Raw genomic sequence first — 26,651 nt, 5'->3', positions numbered from 1 at the left:
ACTAGGTCTGGGGACAAGTTGACCCAACTTCTAGCAGCAGAGCTAGATAGCAGATAGAAAAATGTTTGAAGGATCTAGCGCTAAAATAATCTTACAAATCTTAGGGAAGGAAAGCACAAGTTGTTTACATGGAGCCTACACTGGCTATCGGGGGTGGGATTACATGAAACAGGAAAGTTTTTAGATAGGAAGGCAGTCCATAAGGAGAAGTAATTAGAGCTTCTGGATTGGCTAGGGTTAATGGTCCAGAAAGTTCATATGTAAATGCGCCCTGGTGGTTGACTGTGATGGATTTGTATGTTGATACGTTCAAGAATGGCTTTGATTGTTTTTGGCCCATAGCTTGTTCCTCATTAACCTCCCTCCATTATTTTTTCTCCCTTCGATCCTCTGACTTTGTAATTAGATTTAGGACATTTCAGAAGTTTTCTTTAATTGTATGTAAAACATGTATTAAGTAAATTCATATGTGTTTCTCTTGTTAGTCTTGTTATGGGGCCTCAGCCATGATCCTAAGAAAAGGTTTTTCCTCACCTATGTAAGGAAGTATTGGCTTCCAGAGACTGTACTTCTTAATACTTTTAATAAACCTCTTATAAGGGCCTTGGACTAGGGACTAGGCTGGAGGGCATTTTTGGGCAACCCCTAGTGTCAGATCTCTTATCTCATTTCTCTGTTCCTCACACCAGTGCTCCGTGCTGGACCCCGTGCGTGGAACATGGACTGAGCTCATGGCTCCTTCTTGGCTTGAGTTTCCATTGTTGTCTGGGGCTTCCTGTACCTCTCCCAGGAATAGTGTAAGGATTCCCATGCAAATTGCAAGCGTGATGGTCAGCTCTAAGCGTTCCCAGATTTCCTTAGGTGGGTAGCAGAAAGTACTAGGAGGCTGAAACCAGAGTTTTAGGGCAAAAGGCTCTGGCTCCAGGAGTGTCAACTGGGCTAGACAAGACCACCTGCTCCAGAAAGTCACCTAAAGAGATGATCAATGGTGATTCAGTAAACCACAGCTGCTTAGGGAAGACAAAGGAATTCAGTGACCCTGAGATCATGCTCGGGGTACTGACATGAGCTTTAAGTAGAGGGAGAGTTTGGGGAAAGGAGGCACATATGTGTAATGAGGTGGCCTCAAAGGTGTGGTCCTGTTCATCATTATCCCAGGATGGTGGTGGGGGTGCCTAGTCACGGTAGGAGAAAGACAGTGTTATCTGAGGGTCAGTTTCAGCTTTTATCACGAGATGTTTATCCGTTGATCTTATCCTTCCTGGAGTCCCAGGGTGATTTTGTTGGGGGAAATGGGGGTCGTTGGGACACCCAGAAGAAAAAAAAAAGTTAAATCAGCAGAAAGTAACATAATAGACCAGTGACCAAGGCTCCTTGGGAGATTCGCAGGCCACTTAGGAAGTTCTGATTTGCTTTTACTTGGGTTATTTCTAAATCATTCTTATTCCCTGAGTGAGAACTGGGAAAGGGAAGAAGAGCCTCAAGCCTCAAGTGCCATGAAAAACCAGTAACTTATCACTTCTCTTCTATATGATAATCTGCTTATGGGTATTTGAGAATTGCTTACCATTATATTCTCTTACTGTCAGAAGCCTAATTTTTCAGTTCGCCTTCCACATTCTCATTTATTGCCACAGTCTGCTGTATCCTCTGGTTTCCTAGGGAATCAGTTGTAGCTGATTGGAGTTTTTCAAATGCATAGAAACAGCAGGACACTTACACCATGATTGGGTGTATCAGCCATTACAATGGCTTGTATCAGACCTGTGTTTGTGTGTGTCCTGATTATTGCCCTCTAATTACCCCCACCCCAGAACTAATTTCCCATCAAAATGTTGAGGGCGAAAGTGGTAGGTTAGAGGTTTTAAGTAAATTGGTTTATCACCACAGCTCATTGGCAGTGATTAAAATGCAAATTTCTTGTTTAGTAGGTAGTTTGATGTATCCTTTTGTGGGGTGGGGGTGGGGCCGAGAAGCAACAGCTGACTAGTAATCAGGGCTTATCAATGGAAATTGCTTCCTTTTTGTGCTCTCAGGCAGTTTCGCTGAGCACTGAATCTTGGGAAATGGAACTTGGACACTAGAGGAAAGAGCTGCCTCTGCTAGACAGCCCATCCTGAAGAGGATTCCCAAGCTCGGAAGGATTCTGTATTTGCAGCACTGGCTTGCTTGACTGCATTTGTGTTAAGTTGGAAACTCAGGTGCTGCTCAAAGGGTGAGGGCCTGTGCTCCCTGCCTACGAGGTAATCAGAGAGTGGCTGAGGGCTGTTGCTCTTCGTGGAAGATGGCTGTGGCAGCTTCTTAGCTTTTGTTCACCTACATCAATTAACTAAAGTCTTGCAGCTGTGAATTGGCAACTAACTGAACCTGGTCTCAAGACAGTGATTTCCAAAGGGGCTGTGACTATTGTAATTTAAATCTTATTGCATATCTATAGCATTTGTTTGAGTCAAGAAATTGGACAAGGTTGATTTCTAAAACTTGTCCAAAATGTGAGGGAGGACTTTTGGTCTGGAACTATGCTGATCAGCACTGTAATCAGTAGCTGTAAGGAAATATAGGCCCCAAAGTGACCACGTGGAGAGGAGTGTGATCTGGCCAAGAGATTCTTTATTGCTGGGTGGGAGAGGGAGAGAGCAGAGAGAGCCAAGAGAGAGAGGGAGAGAGGGGCAGGGGCTTAAATACCCCTCAGTGGGACTCAGCATGATCTGGTTGGTTAGGATCTTATGGTTCATGCTGATTGGAGGTTGGGGCAGAGGGAGGATTCAAGCTAGACTTGAGGTTGGACTGTGACCCTGGGAGACAGGAGCTTAAGGGTGCAGTAAGAACTAAAACCTATTGGCGCCATTATTGCCAACAGTAGCTACCTATGGTGAATGAGCACACAATTGGCTAGTCTGAATTAGTAAGAAAAAGGGAAAGTAAAATAATTATTTAATATTGCTTCTATCTTTGAATAATATTTAGGATATTCTGTTAAAATAAAATACAAGCATGCACAAGACCCTGGGTTCAATCCCCAACTCTGCCAGAAAAGAAGACAGCTAAATAAAACATAAGAAAATTGATTTCACATACTTTTTTCTTTGTTGCTCTTAGAAAGCTTAAAATTCTAAATGTGGTGCATATTGTGTTTCTTTTGGACAGTGCTGAGAAGAATTTCGCTTGCATTTTCCTGTCTGCACAGGATAATTTTACTTGCCAGATGAAGATTAGGTTCTGGACTCCAGAAAGGAAAGGAAATACTCATTTCCTTTCTTAGAGGCTTGAGGAGCAGCAAGCAAATTTTTCCCTCTAGAGGGAGATGTTTCAGCTTCAGGAAGTCTGGGCTCAGCTGCTAACATCCCGTTATGAATATGCTCTTTTTTAAGAAGAAGAAAAACCAAATTTTTGCTTTGTTTCACTTGTGCCTAACTCTGATCCTTCTGGAGGGTGCCCTTTGTATGAATGTGAGGCCAAAACAGAAAGGGGGAGAGGCAGAGAGGTTTTCTCCCCTCTCTAATGAATTCAGAGGTTCTGTTTGGTTGGACTATGGTAAATTGTCATTTGTTTGTATGCTGTTTCCTTACAGTTCAGTCTGTACACAATGCAACACACACACTGTAGCCACGTGTGCAACTGTGGCAGAGAGGATCTGTGCCCCCTTGTAGCTATGACCTTCATTGCACTGCTGGGGCATGTGGGATCCAGTGTGAATGGGGCTCCTGAGTTGTGCCATGTGGTACCTGAGTCGGATGGTTACCTGGAGATCAGGGATGGGACTTGTGCTTGTATCTAGTGTGCGTCAACCTGCTCCTCATCCTACTCTGAAACCAGCATCATTTCAAGATCATGTTTTGGTGACATGCTGTCTCCTGCTTTTCCTTCTGGGTAACTCCTTCTCAGCTTCATGTGCCATTTTTGTTGGTCTGATGGGCATTGATTTCCTTTTTCTTGTCCATGCACCTTGTCCCCTTTAAAGGGAATCTCAGCTGTTCTGGTGGCTTTGTCACTGCTTTCTTTATACTGTGGATGTGTACATCTTTATCTCCAGTTTGGGATGTTCTTTTGAACTGTACCCACAACTTACCCAGCTGCCTGCTGGATTAACCCCCAATAAAATTAACCCCCAATAGCACTTTCTTCCCACATCTGGCCTCCTCCACATTCTACTGGTTTGAACTTCGTTGCCAGTCGTGTTCTGCTTCATTCTGAGTATCTCCTTATTGTGCACCTTCAAGAAGCACTTGGGTGAAGATTTTATTTTTATTTTAAAGCAATTGTATTATTTCCTTACATGCTTACTATCCTGATTACTTCCCATGTTATTACATCTTGGTGGCATTCCATCATATAACGTAGTCACCGTCACCACAATCTTGTGACATGGTCTGTGTAAAAACTTTTCCCAGCCTGCACAAGTAGGGCATTTGCATTAGCTCCACTCATGTCTCCTGGCGTTAGGCACTCTTCTCCTTCTGTGACCCTTATTAGAAGTTGAAAGGGACCTTTCCATCAGCCCTGCCACATATTTCCAGGAACTTAGATCACAGAAACCTGGGAAGCGAGTCAAGGAGCATGGAAGGTTTCCTGCCTGTCACTTAGTCCCCAGGCTGCCTTCCCAGGACACATTCCAGTTTCTCTTAGTGATCCTGCTATGTAGCCCACCCAGTTCTGTTTAGACCTGTGACTAATGGAGACTGTTTTTCTTGTCAGAACATGAAGAGGAACTGGACCAGGAATTTGAGCTGGAGCCTGACCCTTTTTTTGGAGGATTAAAGAAGGTACAAAGTGGATATGTGATAAACCTCAATTTTTGAGGCTGACTTCAATATTTTACATCACTTTTGTCCTTGGGGCTGACTCGCATACAGTGTTGTATTCACCAATTTGCAACTAAGTACGTTTTCTGTTGTAAAGTGTGAGTGTGCTATGTTGGGGAAGGCATTCCCTCAGTCTCTGCCTTCTTGTTCTGTCTTTTCTTAAGATAACAGAAATCTGGTTATGTAACCTTATCTATGGCAAGGAAAGTGCAGAAGTCCCTTCTTGGCGTACTCCTATCTGTTAGAATCAAATGTGGCCCCTGGATACTCCCTGTGCCAACTCTTGGCATCTCTGAGAATGTCATCCTTCAACTTCCCAGTGTCCCTGCTGCACTCACTGCCACACAGCATGCTGGGAAAAGCTGCCTCTCTGCCCCCAGCACTGCTGTGGTGGTGAGCCAGCTCTTTTGTCTTTTACTGCAGCTCATTTTGCTACTTTGGTAGCAGGCAGGGTGGCTGCTGTCACAGACCTTGTGTCCTTCTGATGTAACAGATAGCAGACCTGTTCTAGAGTATGTTGTGGGTTGGTCCTAGCCCCTCCTCTTCAGTGGAGAAATGCTGAGCCACCTTTTCCTTACCAGAGCCCCCCTAGGATTCTTCATTCTCCCCTTTTGTTTCCCAGGACCCCATTTCTGTGATGACTTGTATAGCAGGAGGTACAGAGCCCAGAACACAGTTGGGTTTTATGCCAAAGTCAGTTATAAGCGCTGTATGTGTGTGTTTGTTTCTTCCTTCTGGTGGAATTAGGGTTTGAACTCAGGGCTTTATACTTGCAAAGCAGGCACTCTATCGCTTGAACCATACCTCCAGCCCAAATTCTTTTTTTCTTTTTTTTTGGTGGCACTGGGGTTTGAACTCAGGTCTTCACACTTGCTAGGCAGGTGCTCCACCACTTGGGCTACTCCACCTATTTCAATGTATTTTAAAAATGATACCAAAGCACTGCTTTTACTCTAAGTATATACTGTATCAGATTTAAGTTCAATCAGCTTTTGTGGCTGGCTTGAGATATAAAATAATGCTTAAAACCTCTCCTTTTCTTTTCTTATCTTTCTTTCTTTTCTTTCTTTCCAGTACTGGGGCTTGAACTCAGGGCCTTCACCTTGAGCCACTCCACCAGTCCAATTCTTTGTGATAGGGTTTTTTGAGGTAAGGTATTGAGATCTATTTGCCCAGGGCTGGCTTTGAATTATGATCCCTCCTAATCTCTGCCTCCTGAGTAGTTAGGATTATAGGCGTGAGCTACCAGCATCTGGCTTCTCTTTTCTTTTTTGGTGGTACTGGGGTTTGAACTCAGGGCCCTGCACTTGCAAGGCAGGTGCTCTACCACTTGAGCCGTGCCTCCAACCCTTTTTGCTTTACCTCACGTTTATGTCTGGGCTGACCTGAGCCACAGCCTCCTATTTACTTTCCCTGCATAACTGGGGTAACAGGTACATGCCACTGCTCCCACGTTTTTATTGCTTGAGATGGGGAATCTCATGAACTTTTTGCCTGGGGTGGCCTGGACCAGCCATCCTCCCAGTCGCTGCCTCTTGAGTAGTTGGATTACAGGTATAAGCCACTATGCCTGGCTATGACTGGCTAAACCCTTCTTACTTTTGGAAGAAATGAATTCATTTTCAAATTGGACGTTAGCTGTCCTGATATTTTTGTACTTGGAAAGTTGCACATCTTGCTTAGAATTGTATCAAATTGACTTCCATTTCCATTTTGATTTGCTAGGGTAGCCTGTCCCTTCTTTCATCTGTAGCTCTATATGAGGCACCATGTTAGATATGAAGCCCATGTGTCTGGAACTAGAAGGAGTGTCCTGCCCTGCATTGGTGAACTTTCTGGCTTTTGTCTCTCTAACTACTGGATATTTCCATGAAAAACTGGATGTAAATTGAACATGCATCCATGGCATCAATTTCTAGATGTCTCTTATTTTCACAAGCTATCTTAAGGATCATTAGTAAGATTAGTAGATGTAAGGTCAGTAGGCTTCTGCCCACTTCATAGATAAGGAAACATGGGAAGTTCCTGTGTAAGTGGAATTTGAGATGTAACTGTTGGTCTCTTGGATCCAGTTTTTAGAGAGATAACACCATTGGATCTCTTACAAAAACAGAAAATGGTGATCTTTTTTTCCCATGTAGAATCACATCTGAAATTCAGGCATTTCAGATGATACCAAATAATACAGAATTGTTTGGAGCCGGGGGACATAAGCAAACCTATTTTAGAGAAAGGGCCTTTCAGCTGAAGAGAGGCAGTTGTGAGGCAGTGAGTAGAAGGACATAGGGTCAGGCCCTGAGTTTTAGAGCTAGTACCGATTTCATTGTCAAGGGCTCAGCCCAGTGGTGGGGTCTAGATCTTCTAGACAAAGGGGCTTTGTCTAGAAGGGACTTCCTGGCTCCTACTTCATCAAGTCCAGCTGCCTGTGTCTTGGCTAAGAAACCAGAGTCCTAGAGAGATGACCTGTTGTTCTAAGGGTCCTCCACAGTCCTCATAACAGGAGGTATTGATGGTCAAGCCAGCCGGTCCTTTGCCATCCTGACAAATCTTTGTCCAGCTGACCAGTTTTCTATCTACACAGTGCCACTAGCACCCATCTTTTCATCTCTCTCTATCCCATTACATTTCAGGTAGATGGTTTAGAGTCCTAAAATTTAGAGAGAAATTGAGTGCCGGTTAATATCCAACAGACAAATCAATACCATGTCCTCAGCTTCTGAATGCTCCTTGCTGAATATGTCCCTTCTTGGAGGCTGTAGCAGATGGCAAGCAAATGCTACTCTGGTCTAAAGTTTAATCAGAAGATATTAGGCCAGGTGTGATGGTTCCTAACTGTAATCTCAACATTTGAGAGGCTGAGAGAAGAGGATTTTGAGTATGAGAACAGCCTGGTTTACATAAAGAGACCTTGACTCAAAAACAAAACCACAAACCAAGCAACCAAACAAAAAACCCCAAAGAAGATATGAGGTGTGAATGGAATGGAAATTGTGGACCTGAAGGAAACTTGTGTTCTCTGGTCAGCCCGTTCCTGGATGTTAGACTATAGTCTGACTGCTAAACTTCAGCATTGCTAAGAATTGAAACCAGATGTTTTTGTTACTGTTGTTGTTGTGTGGAACTGCTCTGTACCTTGTAAGATGGTTAGTGACGTCTCTGGATGCTTTCTGTAGATACCAACAGCATCTCCTGCACCAAATCTTGACAATCAGAAATATCTCCAGGCATTGCTGAATGCTGCCTATGGGGCAAAATCTCCCGCTGTTGAGAACAGCTGTTCTACAGTAACATTTAAGAGTTTTGCCCCACTCCCTTGGTCAGATGGATACCTTCACTCATCTTGCTTCCTCATCTGGGTGGTGCCTACCCCTTCCCCGTCTGGCCCTTATACTTCAGCCCTCAGCCCTGTCTCCCTGTCATGGAAGCATTGCCTGAACCTCGAGGATGGGCTTTAGTGCTTATAGTTCCTGACTCTTCCTTACATCTCTCTCTATTTCCTTCCAAAACTAACAGCTTTGGAAGAATGTACTTCTGTACTCAAGTCCATACTGAGTGCTTGGAATAGTGGTAAACCAGACAGACAAGGTTCCATGCTAGTGTCTCCTGGTGGGAACATACCAACAATAAAAGTGAACAAATGAAACAGCCAAGGATTGAATCAAATGATGTGGTATATTCGTCTATTTTTTCATTGCTATAACAAAATACTTGAGTCAGGGTACTTTATAAAGAACAGAGAACTACAGTTCTGGAGGTACAAGGTGGCAGGGCCTCATGTGGTAATAGTCTTCTTGTTGACAAAGTCCCAAGGGGACACAGGGCATCACACAGCAAAGGACAGTGAACGTGTTTATGTCTGTTTGGTCTCTCTTCTTATGAAACTACCAGAATTCCATAATGGGGGCTCCAATAATGATAATTATTATGTGGATAGTTATTATCCATAATGATCTTAGCTAATCCTAATTATTATTCAGTACCTACCTCCAAACACAAGTTGGACTGGATCAAGTTTCCACACACTTTTCCTTTCTCTCTGTCTTTTATTGGCAGTACCAGGATTTGAACTCAGACCTTGCACTTGCTAGGCAGGTCGTCTACCACTTGAGCCACACCCTCAACCCTTTTTGCTTTAGTTATTTTATTTTTTTGGTGGGGCTAGGGTTTGAACTCAGGACTCCACATTTAGTTATTTTTTGAGTAAAGTCTTGTTTTTATACCTGGGCCAGCCTGGACCATGATCCTCTTATTTATACTGCCCACATAGCTGGGATGACAGGCATGTACTACCACGCTCAGTTTTTACTGATTTATTTGGAGAGTTTCAGGGGCTGGCCTCAAACTGCAATCCTCCTGATCTCTGCCTCTGAGTACCTAGGATTATAGGCATGAGGCATCATGCCTGGCATTTTCCACTCTTTTTTTTTAACCTCATAGTGGGGATTAAATTTCAACACAGGAAGCCTTGGGGGACACCTAAACTATATTCAAATCATAGCAAAAGGGAATGAACAGGTTGATGTGGTAGTAACGCTTTGGATTGTATTATGTGTCATATCATGACAAAGTTATTTGTACGATTTTACTTTGTACCATCCATCCTCCACTAGACTGTGAGTCTCACAAGCAGGGCTGAGACTTAATCATTTCTGTATCATCTATGCCTGGAACAAAGTAGGTGAGTGTTTTATTGACTGTAACTGCAGAAGAGTGAATGCACTGGAAGAAAATACATCGGCCCCATGCAGGCAGACATACGTAGGCCAATGCTAGGAGCATGATGTTTGTAGTCACAACAGGAGGAAAACACTGTGCACAGCAATCACATTTTGCTTCTGACCTTCCACGAAGCTTCCAAGAATGGGTGGCGGTTTGGCAAGATCCTCAGTAGAGGAGATGCTGTCCCAGTGTGGGTCACTATGATTGGAAAAGGGAAGGATATATTGGAGAGATGGTGACTCCAAGTGAAGCTTCCTTTAGGATGGGAAGGGAGCAGGGCCTGACTGCCGTTCTCCATGGTTTGATGATAAGATTTAGAGGCTCATAGCTCAAATCAGGAACACTTTTTAGCCTTGTAATTTCCTTGGTGTGACACCAGCTGTGGTGGGGGAGTTTGGGTAGGTGCAGCCGTTAAGGGTTGCTCACACGCTGCATGCTATAGGGCTTGTGTGCTGTTGTGCTCTGTCTGCTCTTCCAGGCCATGGGGGTGAGCACTTCCAACCCACCCGCAGGCTCCAGGAGCCTCCTGCAGCTGTTATGTGCTGGGGTCCTATGTGTGCCCAGGGATGGGTGCAGCCCAGTTCCTTGCCTCTTTGGTATTACCTGTCATATGTTTGGAGTCTCTTTCTCCTTTTTCTTGCTAGTCTTCTCTCTAGTGGTACAAACTAGATAAAAGAAATGTCTTAGTGCCTAGGTCTCTTGCTTGATTTAGTAAACACGTTTTTTAGAAAATAGGATCTAAGCCCAAATGGACCCAAATGAAGCTGGGTCCTTTTTATTTTTGATTCAAGATACCTGGCATAATAGAAAGAGCTCAGGTTTGGAGTTGGGTGGACTTGAGCTCAAATCTGGATTTGTAACATCTGGGAAAACCATGTAGCTGCCCCAAGCCTCAGCTTTATTATCTGGAGTATGGGAAGAAAGTGATGGAAATGAAACACCCAGCATGTGCGTGCGTAGTATAGAATAGATGCTTGGTACGTGCTGTGGCTAGTGTTAGGTAGTTCTTCAATGGATAATGAATGTCCTGCAGGAAAACACTTAAATGTAGACGGGGACTGAGGCTGAAAGATGCATTGTGCACCTCTGCAGTACCCTAATGCTTTAGAAGCATTACTGGTAATTGGTTCTCCTTTTCTTTCCTGAGAACACACTTTCCTGTAGCAGGTTTCTGAAATTGAAGCATATATTTATCAAGCTGTTCTTTCAGAAGTAAAGCCAGAGAGGACTTTATAGCACCTTTGAGAAGGCTTAGGAAGAAAAGAAAAGGGCAGAAAGTGAGGGCTGATGATTTATGTCTTTGAATACGCAGAACAGAAGTACTTTTCTAAGTAAAGACAATTTTTAGCTACTTGAGTTGTACCCATAAAGATTTTAAGATTCAACTTATTTATAAATGCCTCTTTATATTAATACTTTGAAAAGATAACAGTGCTCTGTTCATTTAACAAATAATCACTAAGTGCCTGCTGGATAAGGGTCCCAGCCATGTGCTGGGGATACTATGACATTCCTGGCTTGGTCTCTGTCCTCTCTGGGCTCTGGCTATTGGGAGAAGACGATGATGGTGAGGAAGTGATGCAGCCAGTGTCTGGGGCTTGTGGAAGCAAAATGCATGTAACCTCAACTTGCAGGATTGATGCTGAGGTGTGGGCTGGGTGATGGGTAAAGGTGGATGGCAGGAATGGCATGCCTGAGGACCTGGACTGGAGGGAGACTGATTCAGCTTAGCTAAATTGATGAGTGGGGTGTGGGGAGGGGAATGACCAAGGCAATGGCCAGATCATGAAGGTCATTGTGCATCACATGCAGAATCTGAACCATATCCAGTGTCAGCGGATAGTTATTGGAGGGCTTCAGGTGTCATTTCTTCTGTATCTGTTATTTCAAGAGCTCTGTTTTTCCTACTTGGCCATTCCACTCCCCCAGCTTGATCTTTTGGTTTTGCAGAGCTAAACCCTTGGTTCTAACTTGACATTATTTTCTTTGTGCTTCTTCAAGGACCTTTTCAATGAGACAAATACTATTTTCCATGAAGCAGTAGATAGAGGCGAGAGAGGAGAACAGAACAGGGGATGTGGTGGCCAAGAGTTAATAAGTAAAGTTGATGTTTATGCTTCTGCATTGCAGATCCTGCTTTTTATGTAAAGCAGAGAGCCACATTTCCCATTCCTGTCCTCACCAAGAAATTATTACCATCTCCTTTCTACCTTCTTGCAAATCTTCTGTATATCAGGAAGAAATCCACCAAGGGTGAGAGGGAAAGGAGCATGGTTCTTTGTGTTAAAAAGCAGAAAGCAGACCCAATGTGTGCTTGTGAGCCTTCTTTCCATCACTAGTCCATGGGCTGCTTGTGTCTATTATTTGGGAACTCTTCAGTCCATGTTCTCTGTGCCCCTCTTTTCTGCTATTAGAGACAGGCTGAAAAGTCACATGCATGGCCAAATCACATATTAACCTGTTCCTATCACGTGGAAGGAAGCAGAGGCATGACAGTCACTCTGGAATAATTGTTGAGGGGCTGCAGTTTTACAAATGCTAGTGAAGGTCTAACCTCTGTGACTCACTTGTTTAGACAACCAAATAAGGCAATCGTTGCAAAGACACTGGTGTTCCCTTATAATAAATTTCCAGGCACACTGGTGTGTTCACTGCAGCCTGGCAAACAGTACCGAAAGCCTACTAAGTGTCATGGAGCTGGACACATAGATGAAAGACCATGCATAGGCATGAAGATGACAGTATCTTTCCTTAGGAATAGTGAGACATTTTTCAGTCACAACCAAGTCAGTTTATAAGTAAGAGAGAGCTTGTTACCAGCATTGTGGCCCAGACTGTGACAAGTTAAAAGAAGTTAGGGGCAATGGATGTTTTTTTTTCCTCCAGAAGCTTATATTTCATCTGAGAATGCCAGGTGACATATGGCTCTCTCAGGATGATGTTTCAAAGTATTTAACAAGTGGCAGAACTTCAGAGTCGATCTGAACAGTTATGGCTGTAGAGCCAGGACCACTGGACCTATCCATGCATCCTGCCTGAAAGCTGGCCCTGGCTTGACAGTCAGCAGAGCATTTCTGTACGCATGGTTGTCCATGGCTGATGTCACCAAAAATTCCTGGCACAGTCTGTAGTCTTGGAATGACCAGGGAAGACTCTCTGGAAGATGGGGGTGTGAGCTGAGCCTTAAATAGAAGGACTATGTTTTGAACTGACTCAGGTTGACAATTTTTTTTTTGCTTTGCTCTTGGTAACTACTGGTAGCTGGAAGTGGGTAGGAGATGGAATGTCTTCTCTCCCACAACCTTACTACCTACTGGGGTTACAGTGAAAGGGTCTAGATCTGAATTCTGCTACATGTATAAATATTTATCAGTAGGCAAGTAGAAGACCTCTTCCTGAAAGCTCTGGAGCCACCTTTGTCTGACTTTGGTATTCCAACAAACATTGTAGAAAGGTTCATTTCAGGCCACTGCAATTCTGTTCTGCCCACCAAAGAGCCACTCTTCTAGGCTGGCAGGGGACAGTCTTCTTAAGGAAAGTAATGCAGATCAAAGGGACTGTCAGACCCAGGGCCTTTCTTGTTCTCCCTGAAGCTTTGGGTGCTGAGCTCAGAAGATTCATGGGCTTCATTCTTACAAGTGTATTGGAGCCTGTGTGTGGGGGGGTGGGGTGGGGAATTAACCCACTATATGTAGGATACCACTCTTTTCATTAGCAATATGCTTTTTTTCCCTTCTTTCTAAAGCGGTTGGTGAAATCTTTTTTCCTTCATTTTTATCAGGATATATTTGTTGTACAGGGGGGATTCATTGTGACAATTCCCAATAGCTTTACATTGTACATTGGTTAGACCACCCCCACCATTTCCCCCCAACCCCTCCCCATCCCACTTAAAGCAATTTGCAAGAGATTTCACTGTTCTATTTCTCTCTCTCTCTCTCTCTCTCTCTCTCTCTCTCTCTCACACACACACACACACACACACACACACACACACACACACGAAGTCCATCAACCATATTCCCTCACCTTCATCTCCTTCATTCACCCTCCCACCTCCTACAAGTACTTCTCCCCACCACTGTACCTATTTTACAGTCCTGTCTTTTGTTACTAATTCTAAGTCAATGTTCAAAGAGTTTTCCTGATGTATACCTGCTGTAAGTATACTTTACTTTGGTCAGGTCAACCCCTTCCAAGTAATTCGCTTATTTCTAACATTAGAATTATTTGAATTATAGCCATTTCTGGGATGTGGATTTCTCATGGGGATCTTTTGAAATGCTAACTCATACCTTTTGGAGTGGGGATTCCTCATATGGGCATTTTCAATGGTAGGAACTGTCAGGAGGTGGGTTATATCCTGTATAAGTGCTCTAGCAGATGGGATTCAGAGAAAAGGGACAGGAGAGTTCTTCAGCTTGGAGCTGACATTTAGGGGGAGGTTTGGGAAAGTAGGGAGGAAGGGAAACATTTCCTTTTCTCAGTACCATCCCTAAAAGTGGTGCCTGTCAGCATTCTTAAAAAGGTTATTACCTCTTAAAAATCATGGCATGACAGTTGATAAGTCTGTTAAAAATGAAATTAGAAGCAGCAGCCAGGTAAGGGCACATGGGGAATGTGCAGACGGGTGTCTGTGTGGGGAGCTGACTGAAGCCACTTTCAGGGATGACAGTAGCTGCTGAAAAGTTTGAGATGGATAAAGGCTATTCTATCATAATTTTGCTCCCAAATTTTAGGAAAGCAAATCTCAGATCAAATTCTATCATGCATGTAAAAAGTTATTAAATATTTATTAGGCAGACAGTAGAAACCAGTGTTATATATCTCTAGGATTGTTCCCTGCAGGTGGAGATGACAAGTGTCCAAAGTGTCTCTATTTGACGTTAAGCAACCAAAAGCTCCTCAGCTCTGGTGGTTATAATTCAGGTTCTGTAATTCAGGCTGTCACTGAGAGTGTGGGTTTAGACATTTCTAAATTCTTCAACACTGACTGCATGGAAAAAGGAACTTTGCATTTGAACAACACACTTGGTTCAAATGTCACTTAACAAGCTAGTTGTCATCAGAGTGCTAATAACAATTTAAATCACTTTTCCAAAAATATTGTCTAACTTTTTGACAGCATGGGTAGCTTTGCTAAAGCAAAGCCTCAAAAAATTACTTAAGACCTCAGAATTGTTCCTCTCCACGGAAATCTTTAGTAAAAGGCGAAAGATTTATGCGATATGAAGAGAAACCAGAGTGTAATCCTGTATAAGTTAATTCTTTTTGCCAATAACTGCAACTCCTAGTTCACTAACGGTGACTACCCTCAAGAGCTAATTGCTGCTTCAGTTTGCTCGTAGAAAGAATTCTGTGCATAAACTTCTCATAGTTAGAAATATTGAGTGAAAGAATTTTTTTTAAACTCCAAAGGATTGTACTATATGCAAAGTACCGTGGGTATGCAAATGAGAAGTCTGACTCATCAACTTTGAGATACCACAAGCCCCTAGTATTCACGGTGAGCCTCCTGAGCCACCACTAGGGGGCGAAGCAGAGGTCTGGGTGGCTGGGTACCTAGCCTCACCCTGATTCAACAGTGGAAACTTCTGTTATTATCCCTTTTGTATGCTGGGACTTTGAGTATTATTTATTTTAAAAATTCTTTTCTTTAAAATACTTTTACTTTGAAATAATTATATACTCACAGAGTGTTGCAACAGTAGTACAGAGAAGTTCTGTGTATCTCCGCCTGGCTTTCCCCATGGAGCATCTTACATAAGTATAGTAAACTCTCAACTCCAGGAACCTGGCATCCTTACCACTCAGACCTTCCACACATTTCACCATTTTGCAGGCAGTCATTTTGGTGTGTATAGTGGTATGCAGTATTATCACACGTGTACACCATTTGACACCACCCCAGAAAGTACAGAACCTCAAAGAACCACCTATGCTGATCTTTTTTTCTTCTTTTCAGAAAGGATTCTGCTATGTAGCCCAGGTGGGCCTCGAACTCATGATCCTCCTGATTCAGCCTCCCTAGGCTTTGCACTGATTCTGTACAGTCACACACACCCTCCCTTTCTCATCCCTAACTCTGTGTATATATATATAACAAGACTATAATATAGGTTACATACACATGTAGGATTGGTAGATCTTTTTGGTGAGAAGATTGCCCCTTTTATCATTCTGTGACGTCCCTTTTTGATCCAGGTGCTTTTCTTTCTCTAAAGTCTGCTTTTCTGACATCGGTGCAATCACTCCTTTTCCTTTTGATTGTGTGTATGTGTATCCTTTCCCATCCTTTTACTTTCAGCCCACCCATGTTGTCGAGTTTGAAGTGAATTTCTGTCTCCCCTTGTCTATCCCCTTCTCTCTGAAACTGGCAATATGCAGAAGAAGGTCTTGCTTTATAACAACCTGTTCTCAAGAGAACTAAATCAGGGTCCTATGAAAACTATGTCAGTCTCTTCAGGGGGTGATACCCCCAGTGTCCTAATTACCCCCCACTTGGCCTCACATCTTGTAGGTCCCACCATCTCTCAGTAAAGCCCAATCTTTGAGCACATGAAACTTTGGGGACCACATTCCCACCATTTCCAAACCATAGCACTAACTGTACTCAGAGATGCTCTGGGAAAAGAGGTCTCTCTTTGATAGCTCGAACAGCTAGTGGGCAAAGGAGGCATATTTGAAAGGTGTGTGGGAGAACCTTTCTACCTCTTTCTGTTCTACTTCCTTGGTCTTGCACACAGTGTATAAAATTCATGGAGCAAGGTAGTGTCTGAGATTATGAAGCAATCTCCTCCACTCCCCCAGATGGGTGGCAAAAATGTTAAATTTCCATTTTTTCTCTTTTTTTAAATAATGCTTTTAAAATTGGCTTTCTGCCAACATTTTGGGATTCAACTTGGAGTTCCAGTTTGTTGGTGTGTGCCCAGTGCAGAGATGTTACGTATAAACTAGCTTTCTTGAGTACGTAAAGACTTCCTGAGCAGAAAGCAAATTCTCTGAGTATAAGAGGCTGTGATCCCCAAAGGGCTGGAGATCTTTATTCATTTCACTGTGACTCACTGTCTCCTCCTAGAGAAGTGACATTATGGGATGTATGATTTATCAGCGTACTTTGAAGGGCAGTCATGAGTTTCTGTAACTTGCTCACTAGTCATTCCATTCTATTACATTCTCTGTTATGATCTCTGACTTATTTATCAGACTTATTCATTGTTCACAACTCTTTTTTTCTTCAAATACCTTGTGGAAAATACAGTTAGGGTTTTTCCAGTTTGAGAAATGTGGGGAAAATAATTTTTGTGCCTTTTACTTCATACTGGAATTTGATGTTTTGTTTTAAACATTTGGTTCTGCTATCGTTTGGATGTGGTTTGATTGTGTCCCCCCTGAGAGTTCCTATATTGAAAGGTTGGTCCCCAGTGTGTCCCTGTTAACAGTGGAGACTTATAAGAGGTGAAGTCACTGGGGCATGCTCTCAGAAGGGATTGACTTAGTTCTCTGGCATCCCAATCTTGCTGCTTTCTGCTGTATCATGTGATCTCCTACTGTGATGCCACAGTAGGAGGCACACACTCCTACTGTGATGCCATTCCCCACTTTGTCTTCACCATGCCCTTGAACCTTTAGAACTGTGAGCTAAATAAACCCTCTTTCTTTATAAAGCACCTAGACTCAGGTATTTATTATAATAACAGAAAATGGACTAACACAGATTTTTTTCTCTGAGAGCTTCAGGAAGAAGAGAGGACTTTGGAGGATAAAAAGCAGGGAGATGACTGTCCGTCTGTCTGTGTTAACCAGGTGTATGTGTAATCTTGCATAATCCAGAGTGACTTCTAGGAATGTGGTGAATGGAGAGTTGTAGCCAGAGGATTTTGGAGAGTTTAGGTTGGCAGTTGGGTTGAAGCTCTTCAAATAATTTATCTACATTAATTTTAGATCCTTATGATTTAATTTAGCCACTGTAGGAGGGTTTTCTCTTTTTCTTTCATGAAACATCTTCGCTCTGCCATTATACCCTGGACCAATTCTCCTGGGTTAGATGGCAAGGGTAAGGGAAGGACTGCAAATAGTGCACAGCCCGGAGCTGTTTGCGCCTGTCCTGTTGGTACCATTCTCTTCACTTGTACAGGATGACAATGGTAAAGATGTATCAGCACAGATTTTGTATTTATACAAAAGTAAGTTTTATTAGACCATTTTATCTTTATGGAATTTTGGCTGGGAAACACTGTTGTTCTGGAAATGGTGAGCAGTACATTGATTTAGTTCAAATTATTTTAGAACTAGCAAAGCAGCTGTTAGAAGAAAAAGAAAACTCTTCCAACAATTGCTCGATGAATCATTAGCCTGAGTTCATCTAGAGAGCAGTCCTCTGTTGTGCAGAATTCCTACTGAATTAGTCTTCTTTTGTGTTTCTTGTCTGGAGATTAATAGGCCATTAAGGTAAGTTTGTTCTCTTTGAATGTGCAGGGAAACATTTATGATTTCAAGAACTTTAGAAAAGTTTCTTTTTTTTCTGATCACAGAGAAACTTTTGGTCAATGTAATTAGGAATTAGAGATGATCTCCAAGTACGTAATAAGCATATGATGCTATTTATGAATTAGATACACAAAAATGTCTACTATTTGTGTTTTTGTGATGGATATGAGGTTACGGAAATGCTTTTTCCATGTGAGGAGTAAAGACAGACTAATGAAAAGTGCAGGCAGGTGAGTAAGGTATGTCATTTTTTATTTTGTTTTGGATACAAAAAAAATTAGTGAATGTGTCTAACATTAGGCAAACACTCTACCACCGAGTTACACTCCCAGACCTAATGAATGTGTCTAATATAAGCATTTATTGCCTTCACTGTCTAGTTGTTGGACACTCATTGGTTGACCTAGCTGGTATTTTCTTCCATCAAATAGGCTTATTTCAGAATAATATTCTTCAATGTGAATTATTTTCGTAATGCTCCCATTATAAAGCTAGAGTTGTATTTCATCCAGGAGAAACATTTCTCCCATTGTGTGTTAATCAAGGTTTCATTGCAGATAACAGAATCCACCCCAGTTATTTTAAAAAGAAAGAAAATTATTGCAGGGATTTAAAAATATTTCAGGATAATGGAAAGAGCTGCCTAAGTAACCATAGTGAGTTTATAGAGCCACTCTACAAAACTGCTGCTATTGTACAGCTCCTGGTGGGGGAACCTGGTGCTGTCGTCACATTAGCACAAGCTACCACATCAGGAAATTGCCACTGTGGGATTCTTCCAGAAGAGTCAAATGGCTACACATTGTCTTTTTTTAACTTTCAGAGTCTTAGTGTATTTGTTCATCAGAACCATGTGAGCTGCAACGCATTCTGGGATATGTAGTTCTTGACCCTCTAATGTTTGATGCATAGGAAGTCATGCTAGAGGGTACTTAACTAGTGCTGACTAAGTTCATCAGTAGTGTCTGGAACTCCCCTTTAAAGAGAGCTTAGGATGGTTACTTTCCCATGGCATTTAGAGGTGACAGCTTTGTTGAATGTGGTGCTCCCTTTTGTTAACCTTGGGTTCACTTCTTTTCAGTCTGGTGTCTAGAATGTTTCTTCTTTCCTTCTTTTGATCGAGGTTGGGAGCTGGAGCAGCTCAACTCTGTTGCTCTTCACCTGTGGGTGCCTCTAGCTGTTTCAAAATGTGTAGCAAGGAAACTCCTGGACTTGTGCTTCTGAGGATATCAAAGCAAAGCAGAATTTGTTGTTTATTCATACATTTACTTAATGGATATATATATCCATATATAATATATATATTATCATCAAGAATTTTATATGTATATATAATGCTTGATAAATGTCAGGCACTGCTCCAAGTGTTTTCCATGTTTTAATTTATTCTTATAATTAAATCATGAAATAGGCCCTCTGTTGTGCTATTACTCTATTTTGCCCATGTCTCCAGAGTGAGTAATGGATATGTCAGGCCTTGAGTTGGTGAAGATGATATAGAACAGATCATATAATATGAATACACTGTGAGTTTGTTTTCTGTGTGTATAAAGGCATTCAAGGGCAGATGCTAGTCTCTCTACTTCCCCTTTCCCAGTAGACTGTACTTATACCAGTACTTACAAAGGACCCGTTATATAATCTTTCAACTTTTTCAGCAAGCTTTTGTTGAGCATGTAGTACATACTGGCTTATTAGGGAGTACATTGCTAAACGTAGCTATAGGTACTGGACATTGTGCTAATCCAGCCCTTCATTTTACAAAGGAGGAGACTCAGATACAGATAGTTAAGTGAGTATTTGTCCAAGTTTAAACAAGGAATAGAAATGTGATGAGAGCTAAGGCTATCTGCTTCCTATGCACCCCCACCCCCCGCCCACACACATTTTAAAGGCTTACTGAATCTTGAGCAAGTAAAGGTCTTGCTCTCAGGGAACGTAACAGTTTTTCCCCTAGAGAGAAAATATAGCATGTGAACCAACTGTAATAAAATGGTATACTAAAAGGCCTAGAGTTGAAGTATGGATGAGGAGAATGGGATACAGTGAGGTCCACCTGGGGGTATGGAAATAGGAAGGATGCACATTTGGGCGGCCTTAGAAAACTGATTTTGTATACATCACTGGGCTGGATTTGTGGTTATGAGCATCGATGAAACACCCTGTAGGTTGGAGAGAATTTGGTCAGATGGCATTGTGGGGGAGAGGGGAGATCCAGGTAGAGGAGACAGCACAATTAGAAATACCTTGGGAAAGGGGTTCCTCTTTGATATCAGGGTTTTCTTCTTGGTATTAGGTTTTGTTGTGGTATGAAACCCATCTCTGCCCTCTACTAACTTTGGGCAAATAATTTTTTTTCTCTGGCTTCCAGTTAACTCATTTGTAATATGGAGTTGAAAGCAAAGCTACTTTATTCCAACTATGTGATATTCTGAGAGAGGTAAGACCATGAGGCAATAAAATGATCAGTGGTTGGTAGGGAGGGAGGGATGAACAGGTGGAGCATGAAGGATTTTTAGATTAGTAAAACCACTGTATGATATTACAGTGATGGATATGTATTATTGTATACTTGTCCCTCCACAGAATGTACAGCACCAAGAGTGAATCCTAACATAAACTTTGGGTGTTGGGTGACAACGATGTGTCCTTCACAGACACATCCATAATTGGAATGAGTGTATCAGTCTGGTAGGGGTTGTTGATAGTGGGGGAGGCTGTACATATGTATGGGAACTGTGTACTCAGATAAAAACTGCTCTAAAAGACAGTCTATTAACTAAAGAAAAACTGTTACATTAAGAATTATTGTGAGGTTGTAATGTCAATTAGTGATTATAGAAGGAAGGGCATATGAATTAAGATTGATTATATTGCCTCTGAAAGCAAGTATTTTATATGTGTAACAGTATGAAATTGCCTCTTAAAGATCAGGTGAAAATTTTTTTTCCTCTAAATTCAGTGAAGTGGGTTTCCAAAAGATTAGTGAGGTGTTCAGCGTCAGTTACAATTGAGCTAGAATCTGACCATTCTGGTGGTGCCAAATCTACATTGCCCATTTGTGTGCCACCAATGGCTGCTTATGCTCTCCATGCTAAACTTGGCTTCCATGATCATCTTTTTGGCTCCTGAGGTATGGCTTGTAGATGCTGGTCCTCAGAAGTCCCCATGTTCACTGTATCAGAGGTTTCTACCTTTCCCAGTCATGGCGTCTCACAGGCATGGACCCAAAAGGATACAGCACAGAGCACTCCATGGACACAGAACTTCTGAGGGGAAGAGAAGTGTACCTCTCATCCTTCCGTTGCAAGTTTATATGAAATTGGTTAATTTCTGTATCCATTATCTTTCTGCATATAAATGATGGTAAATTTAACATGACTGACCTTAAGTGATTTTTATTAGTGTCTAATTTACATTTCACTTAATGAAACAGCAAGCGTTAGTCTTGGTGTCTAACTGGAAGAGCTCCAATTCATTAGTTATACTATGTTACCTTGGGTAACATAGAGGGCGTGTAGCCTCTGTTCCTTCTTTTACAAAATGGGTAAATGATACTTTCTATCCCATACAGGGTCCTGGGGGATCAGCTTTACCGAAGATGTTGAGTTCTATAGAAAGTAGAGGTGCATTTGGGGAATGGCAGTGAACTCAGCCAAGATCTAGGGGGGTGGGGAGGAAATGCTAGATGTGGGTAAATGCTATTTTACAGAATTTGGACTCACATTAGCTTTCTGTCTAGTTGTGTTAGTAACTGGAGTTTTTGTTCTGTTTCAGGCATGCACTAAATCCCTCTGATACTATCAACTTCTGTTTTGACCTTTTTAGGACCCGACTGACTTTGAGTGGAGCTTCTGGATGGAATGGGGAAAGCAGAGGCTGGTGTGGCTCTTCTTTGGCCACATGGCAGTGTCTCAACTGGCCACACTGCTTGCAGGGAAGGTATGATTCTGTGTTTCTTTTTAAGAAAAGGAAGAGTCCCAGGAAAAGAATCAGTAGACATGGGTATTATCCTTGGGAGTCTGGAAATATTGGTAATGCTCAATGTGACTTAAAATCTCTAGAAATTTAACATTTTTATTTCAACATAAAGCGTCTCTGCCCATAGGTAAATTACTTAACACCCCTAGACTAATGAAAAAATGTTAAACTTCATTAATAACCAAGCAAATGCATTTTATAACTACTGTAATATCTTTTCATACTTTCTAGTTTGGCAAGACAAAACAAAAGTCCCCTGACGATACCAAGTACTGGTCAGTTGAATTCATCCAGAGAGGGTAGGAACATGTATTGGTTTAGCTCCTCTGAAATGCATTACCTAGTAAAATTAGAGGCACCTACCCACAGCTACCAGTGCTAATCCTGGAGACTCTCTTCTGCCAACCAGGGGACATAAGCCAGATTGTTCATTGCAGTGGTGTTTGTAAAGAGCCAGAAGCAATCCAAATGCCCATTATGAAGAAATAGATGAATTATGTGAATTTATAGAATTTCATGAAAGAGAGTGAATTATAGCCATAATTATTAACACATGACAGTGAGCTAGTACAGCAGGTTGCAGAGAAATAATCAGATGTGATTCCATGTATAGAAAACTCAGAAGTGTAGGAACTAAGTGGTACATCACACGTGCAAAACTATAACGTAAAAATGAGATAACTGCTATGTTTTAGAGATGGCTTCTCTTAATTTAATTTGCTTGTAATTTCAAGTTCAGGCTCCTTTTGTCCTAGAGGGCATTACTATGGCTCCTCAGGAGGACTGGTTCCAGGATCCCCGAGGATACCAAAATGCACAGATGCTCAAGTTCCTATATAAAATTATGTAGTCTTTGCATATAACCTAAACACATCCTCCCTTATACTTTAATCAGCTATGGAATGCTTATAATACCTAATGCAATATAGATGCTATGCAGACAGGTTTAGGGAATGCTAAGATACTGTTTAGAGAATGCTAAGCAAAAATGTCTGTACTAAACATGTACAGACATTTTTTTTCTGTATTTAGACATTTTTTCTAAATTTTTAATATCCCATGTCCGTTGAATCCGTGGATGAAGAAGCTTTGAATATGGAGGGCTGACAGTATTTAAGAGCACAATGGGTGAATCGTAGCTTCGCTGTACTCAAGGTCTGTAAATTCAGGTGAATTATTTCATGTCTTTGAGCTTGCATCCTCAGTTATGCAACGGGGATGCTACCCTGGCTTCTTGGGATTGTGGAGAGCGTCTGATAGGCAGTGTCTTTCAGGTTTATGCTATCATGTGATGAAAGTAGCCTGGTGGCTGCTGGTATTTGCTCCTGGGAGCATTGGCTTTTGTGGTGTTTAAGAAAGGAGATGACTATCTTTAGATTCCAAATTCTTTAGGGACAGAGGCCATGTCTGGTCATCTACACAGCAGTCCGCCTATGAATGTCTTTTTTTTTTTTTTTTAATGAACCTATTTCGAGCTGCTTCTGGGAGAAGGGATTAGGAGACGGAGCCCCTCTCCTGGGGAATCACAGTTGGACAAGAAGTTAGAGGGGAAACCTGATACGGATCACTGTTATACCTGATGTGGTGGGCTGGGCCAGCTGAACTGGGCATCTAAAACAAGAGATACTTCAAATTGGTCATTCTGGTGTAGGGAAGGCCCCCAAGGAGATGGCTTTGGACCTACAGCTTGAAGGAAATGGAATTCACTTATTTGGATTCTTGTATCTTGGTATCGGGCATGGGTGGACATGTGGACTTGTCTTTTTATCTGCAGAATGTGACTTATCCGGTGTCAGTAGGAGGTGTTCTTTGCATTTTTCTTGGAATGAGGCAGAGTGAGCACTGAGTCATCTCTTCCTGTGTGTGTCTCATCCCCTGTGGGACCACAGGCTTGATTTGTGAGACAGCTGGTGGGCAGGGACCTGCTTGCGGCTAGGACATAGTGCTTTCTTTGTCTGACTCCGCTTGGCCCTCATGTAAGTCTAAACCACAGCTCTGGCCTCATTAGCTGTGGCCTTTCAGCACCTGGACTAAGTGTTCCAGATGGCTTTAATTTGGGTAGTTGTTTTTCGTACTTATTCAGGGTGGAAGATTTGGGCTGCATTTGTCTTGTATTTCCCTATCCTCTGAGGCATCATAAACCATGAGCAATGCTGTGAAGTGACAGGCATTAGCAGTTCTTGCTGTGACAACCATAATCCTTGAAGGATACTACCCAACTCCATCTAAGATTTAAGCTCAGCTCTTCCTTCAGTCTCCCCACCTACTTCCACTGAAAGGCAGGCTACTTTCAAAAGCATAAGATTTCTTTCCTCCTCTTCTTTCTTCTTTTTTTTTTCTTTTTGGTGTGGGGGGGGGTCATGACAAGTAATAAAACTTTCCGCTGAGCTCCTTGGTGGAGGTTCAATGCCTTTCCTCTGGGTAGGGCTCTTTCTTTGGGTTTTGGCGACTGTATGAAGAACCAGTGCCCGGGAGGAGAGGCTGAGTAAATGGTCCTGAGCTTTGGCCGTTAGGTTTGTTATGATTGGACTGTGTGGGTGTGGGTCACAGTTGCCTCCTTTCTCGAACACCTCTGTGGCCTCCCTGCCACCTGAGACACTGTGTTCTCTGCCCTCAGAACTAAAAATACCCCTGTGTGAACTTTTGAGAAGACTGGCTTGTTCTGGGGGCTGAGAGTGGTTGCTGCTGCTGACCACAGAGCCATTTTCACTGTACCCGTGGCTGGAGAACTCGCATCGTTAGCACCAGACCCTACAGCTCAGCTCCCCACCACAGGATATGCAGAGGGCTGGGAAACCTGGTCCCATGGTGTTAGCTCTGGAAGGCCATGGGAATAGGCACTCCCAGCAAAGTGTCAAATCCATACACCTAAGAACCTGTTTTCTCTTCACCAGTGTCTGCCTAATGAGGTGAATTCCTTTGATATGGGACCATTGACCTTTGTTCCCAGAAAAAGCTGGCAAGAATGCTGTTGTTTGGGGTAGACTGGATTTTTTTATCTGTTTGGGGTATACGTGTGCATACACACACGCACACACACACATATAATACATAATATATGTATGCATATATATTCTTATGTATAATATATGTATATTGTGTATAATATATTTCAGCGGGAGCTATAATTGATTATGTAGTATGTAATAAACACCACCATGCGTAAGAATATTGATTGAGAACTAAAGAATCAAGCAATGCTTCTGCTGAGTGGTTCCTTGGCAGATGTGCAAAAAGGAATTAATACACAGCAGCCTGATACTATAGCCAGCAGGAGCCCTGACCAAGGTTTTATGCTTTTGCTTCTCCCTGCAGAGATAAGCTAATGATGGGATTCACTCAGGCACATCCTAATATCACTTGGCGTCCACAGCACAGGATGAGCTGAAGTTGGAGAGAAGTAGAGATGGTGAGAGAAGGGGCAGTGTCAGCCAGTTTTTCCTGTGGCTGGGTTCTGGGGTTCTGACTCCCTGGGAAGGAGATTTGAAGAATATAGATTTCAAAGGAAAGGAGGGAAAGTTTACAGGCTTGCTTTGGGGACTCTGATTCTAGCCTTGGAACAAGACCAGCTCCATTGGTTACTGTCCCAGGAGACATGACTGGAATGAGAGACAGTGGGTTCTGTTACAGATGTCTGCCCTCATAGGTTGGTACCTGTGTTCATCTATGGCTAACAACATAAGTAGAGCTGAGAGAGACCTCTGTGAAGTAGAAACAGGTTGCAGGCAGTAAAAACAGAAATGACAAGTTTCTATTTTATCTGTATTAGCAGAGAAGTCTTTGTTTCTAGGGGGTAAGTCAGAATAAGTAGATTTGGAAGATATTTTCACATTAGTGAGTTAAAAAGCACCAAATTTTGATGCTAATTTATTCTTAGTCATAACAACGAGGTTGAATCCCAAGACGTGGGGAAACTTATCCATCTACCCGTTCATCTACCTACACAACTACCTGTCCACCCATCCACTCACCTACCCATTTACCCACATCCTTCAGTGTCTCCCTCCCAACCACCTGTCCATCCATCCAGTATTTATGAAGCACAATATATGCTAGGTGCTATTCTAAATTCTAGGCTTATGTTACTATAATATGAACAAGAGAGGGTTTGATCTTAGCTTGCTGAGGGAGACTACTAGGTGTTCAGTTGCGATATATTTTGAGAAGCGGTTCAGTGTCAACACAGAGCAGAGGAGTTAAAGGAGGGTGCTCGCCTGGTTAACTCTGGTGCTGTGAACACTGCATCCCATCAGAAAGCCCAGGATGTTCTGAGTCTGGCTTTATCTCCAGTGTCACAAAAATAGTGTAGTTTCTTTCTCACTGTGTCCTAGACTTTTGAAAGTTTGCCTTCTTGCCCTGCATTCTTTTTCATCTATTAGATATTGCCAAACCTGGAATCAAGAGAATTAAGTGGGGGAGGATGTCATGCTGGGATCCAGCAAAGTTCTTTCAGCCCATCCCAAGCTTTTCTACTCATTACAAGAGCATTGTAAATTCACATTAAGATCACAATGAGATAACACTATACACTTTCCAGAATGGCCCAGATTAAGCACCAAAGGCTTACAAAGATGCAGACAAACCAGATCACTCATTGAACATTGCTGGTGGGAACGGACAATGACAGGTCATGCTGGAAAACTGTTTGGCAGTTTAATA

The 26,651-nt window shown here is 42.3% G+C and overlaps 1 protein-coding gene and 1 non-coding gene across 6 annotated transcripts in view; one reads left to right on the top strand and one right to left on the bottom strand.

The window, feature by feature from the left end:
• Nucleotides 1–26,651, top strand: part of Hhat (hedgehog acyltransferase) — a 317,030-nt gene that overhangs the window by 21,238 nt on the left and 269,141 nt on the right. For all 5 annotated transcript variants that reach the window (XM_074048402.1, XM_074048398.1, XM_074048399.1 and 2 more), the window contains 2 exons: nucleotides 4,696–4,763; nucleotides 21,840–21,953. In XM_074048402.1, coding sequence (XP_073904503.1) covers nucleotides 4,696–4,763; nucleotides 21,840–21,953 — 182 coding nt within the window. The remainder of the gene's footprint in view (nucleotides 1–4,695; nucleotides 4,764–21,839; nucleotides 21,954–26,651) is intronic.
• Nucleotides 14,654–14,769, bottom strand: LOC141414244 (U5 spliceosomal RNA). The gene has a single exon (XR_012439306.1). It is a non-coding gene; the product is annotated as a U5 spliceosomal RNA (small nuclear RNA).

This window comes from Castor canadensis, chromosome 11, assembly GCF_047511655.1.
Source record: "Castor canadensis chromosome 11, mCasCan1.hap1v2, whole genome shotgun sequence".
In the NCBI taxonomy this organism is placed as follows: domain Eukaryota; kingdom Metazoa; phylum Chordata; class Mammalia; order Rodentia; family Castoridae; genus Castor; species Castor canadensis.
Note: the sequence above shows the minus strand (reverse complement) of the source record. Positions and strands in the feature narration are given on the sequence as shown.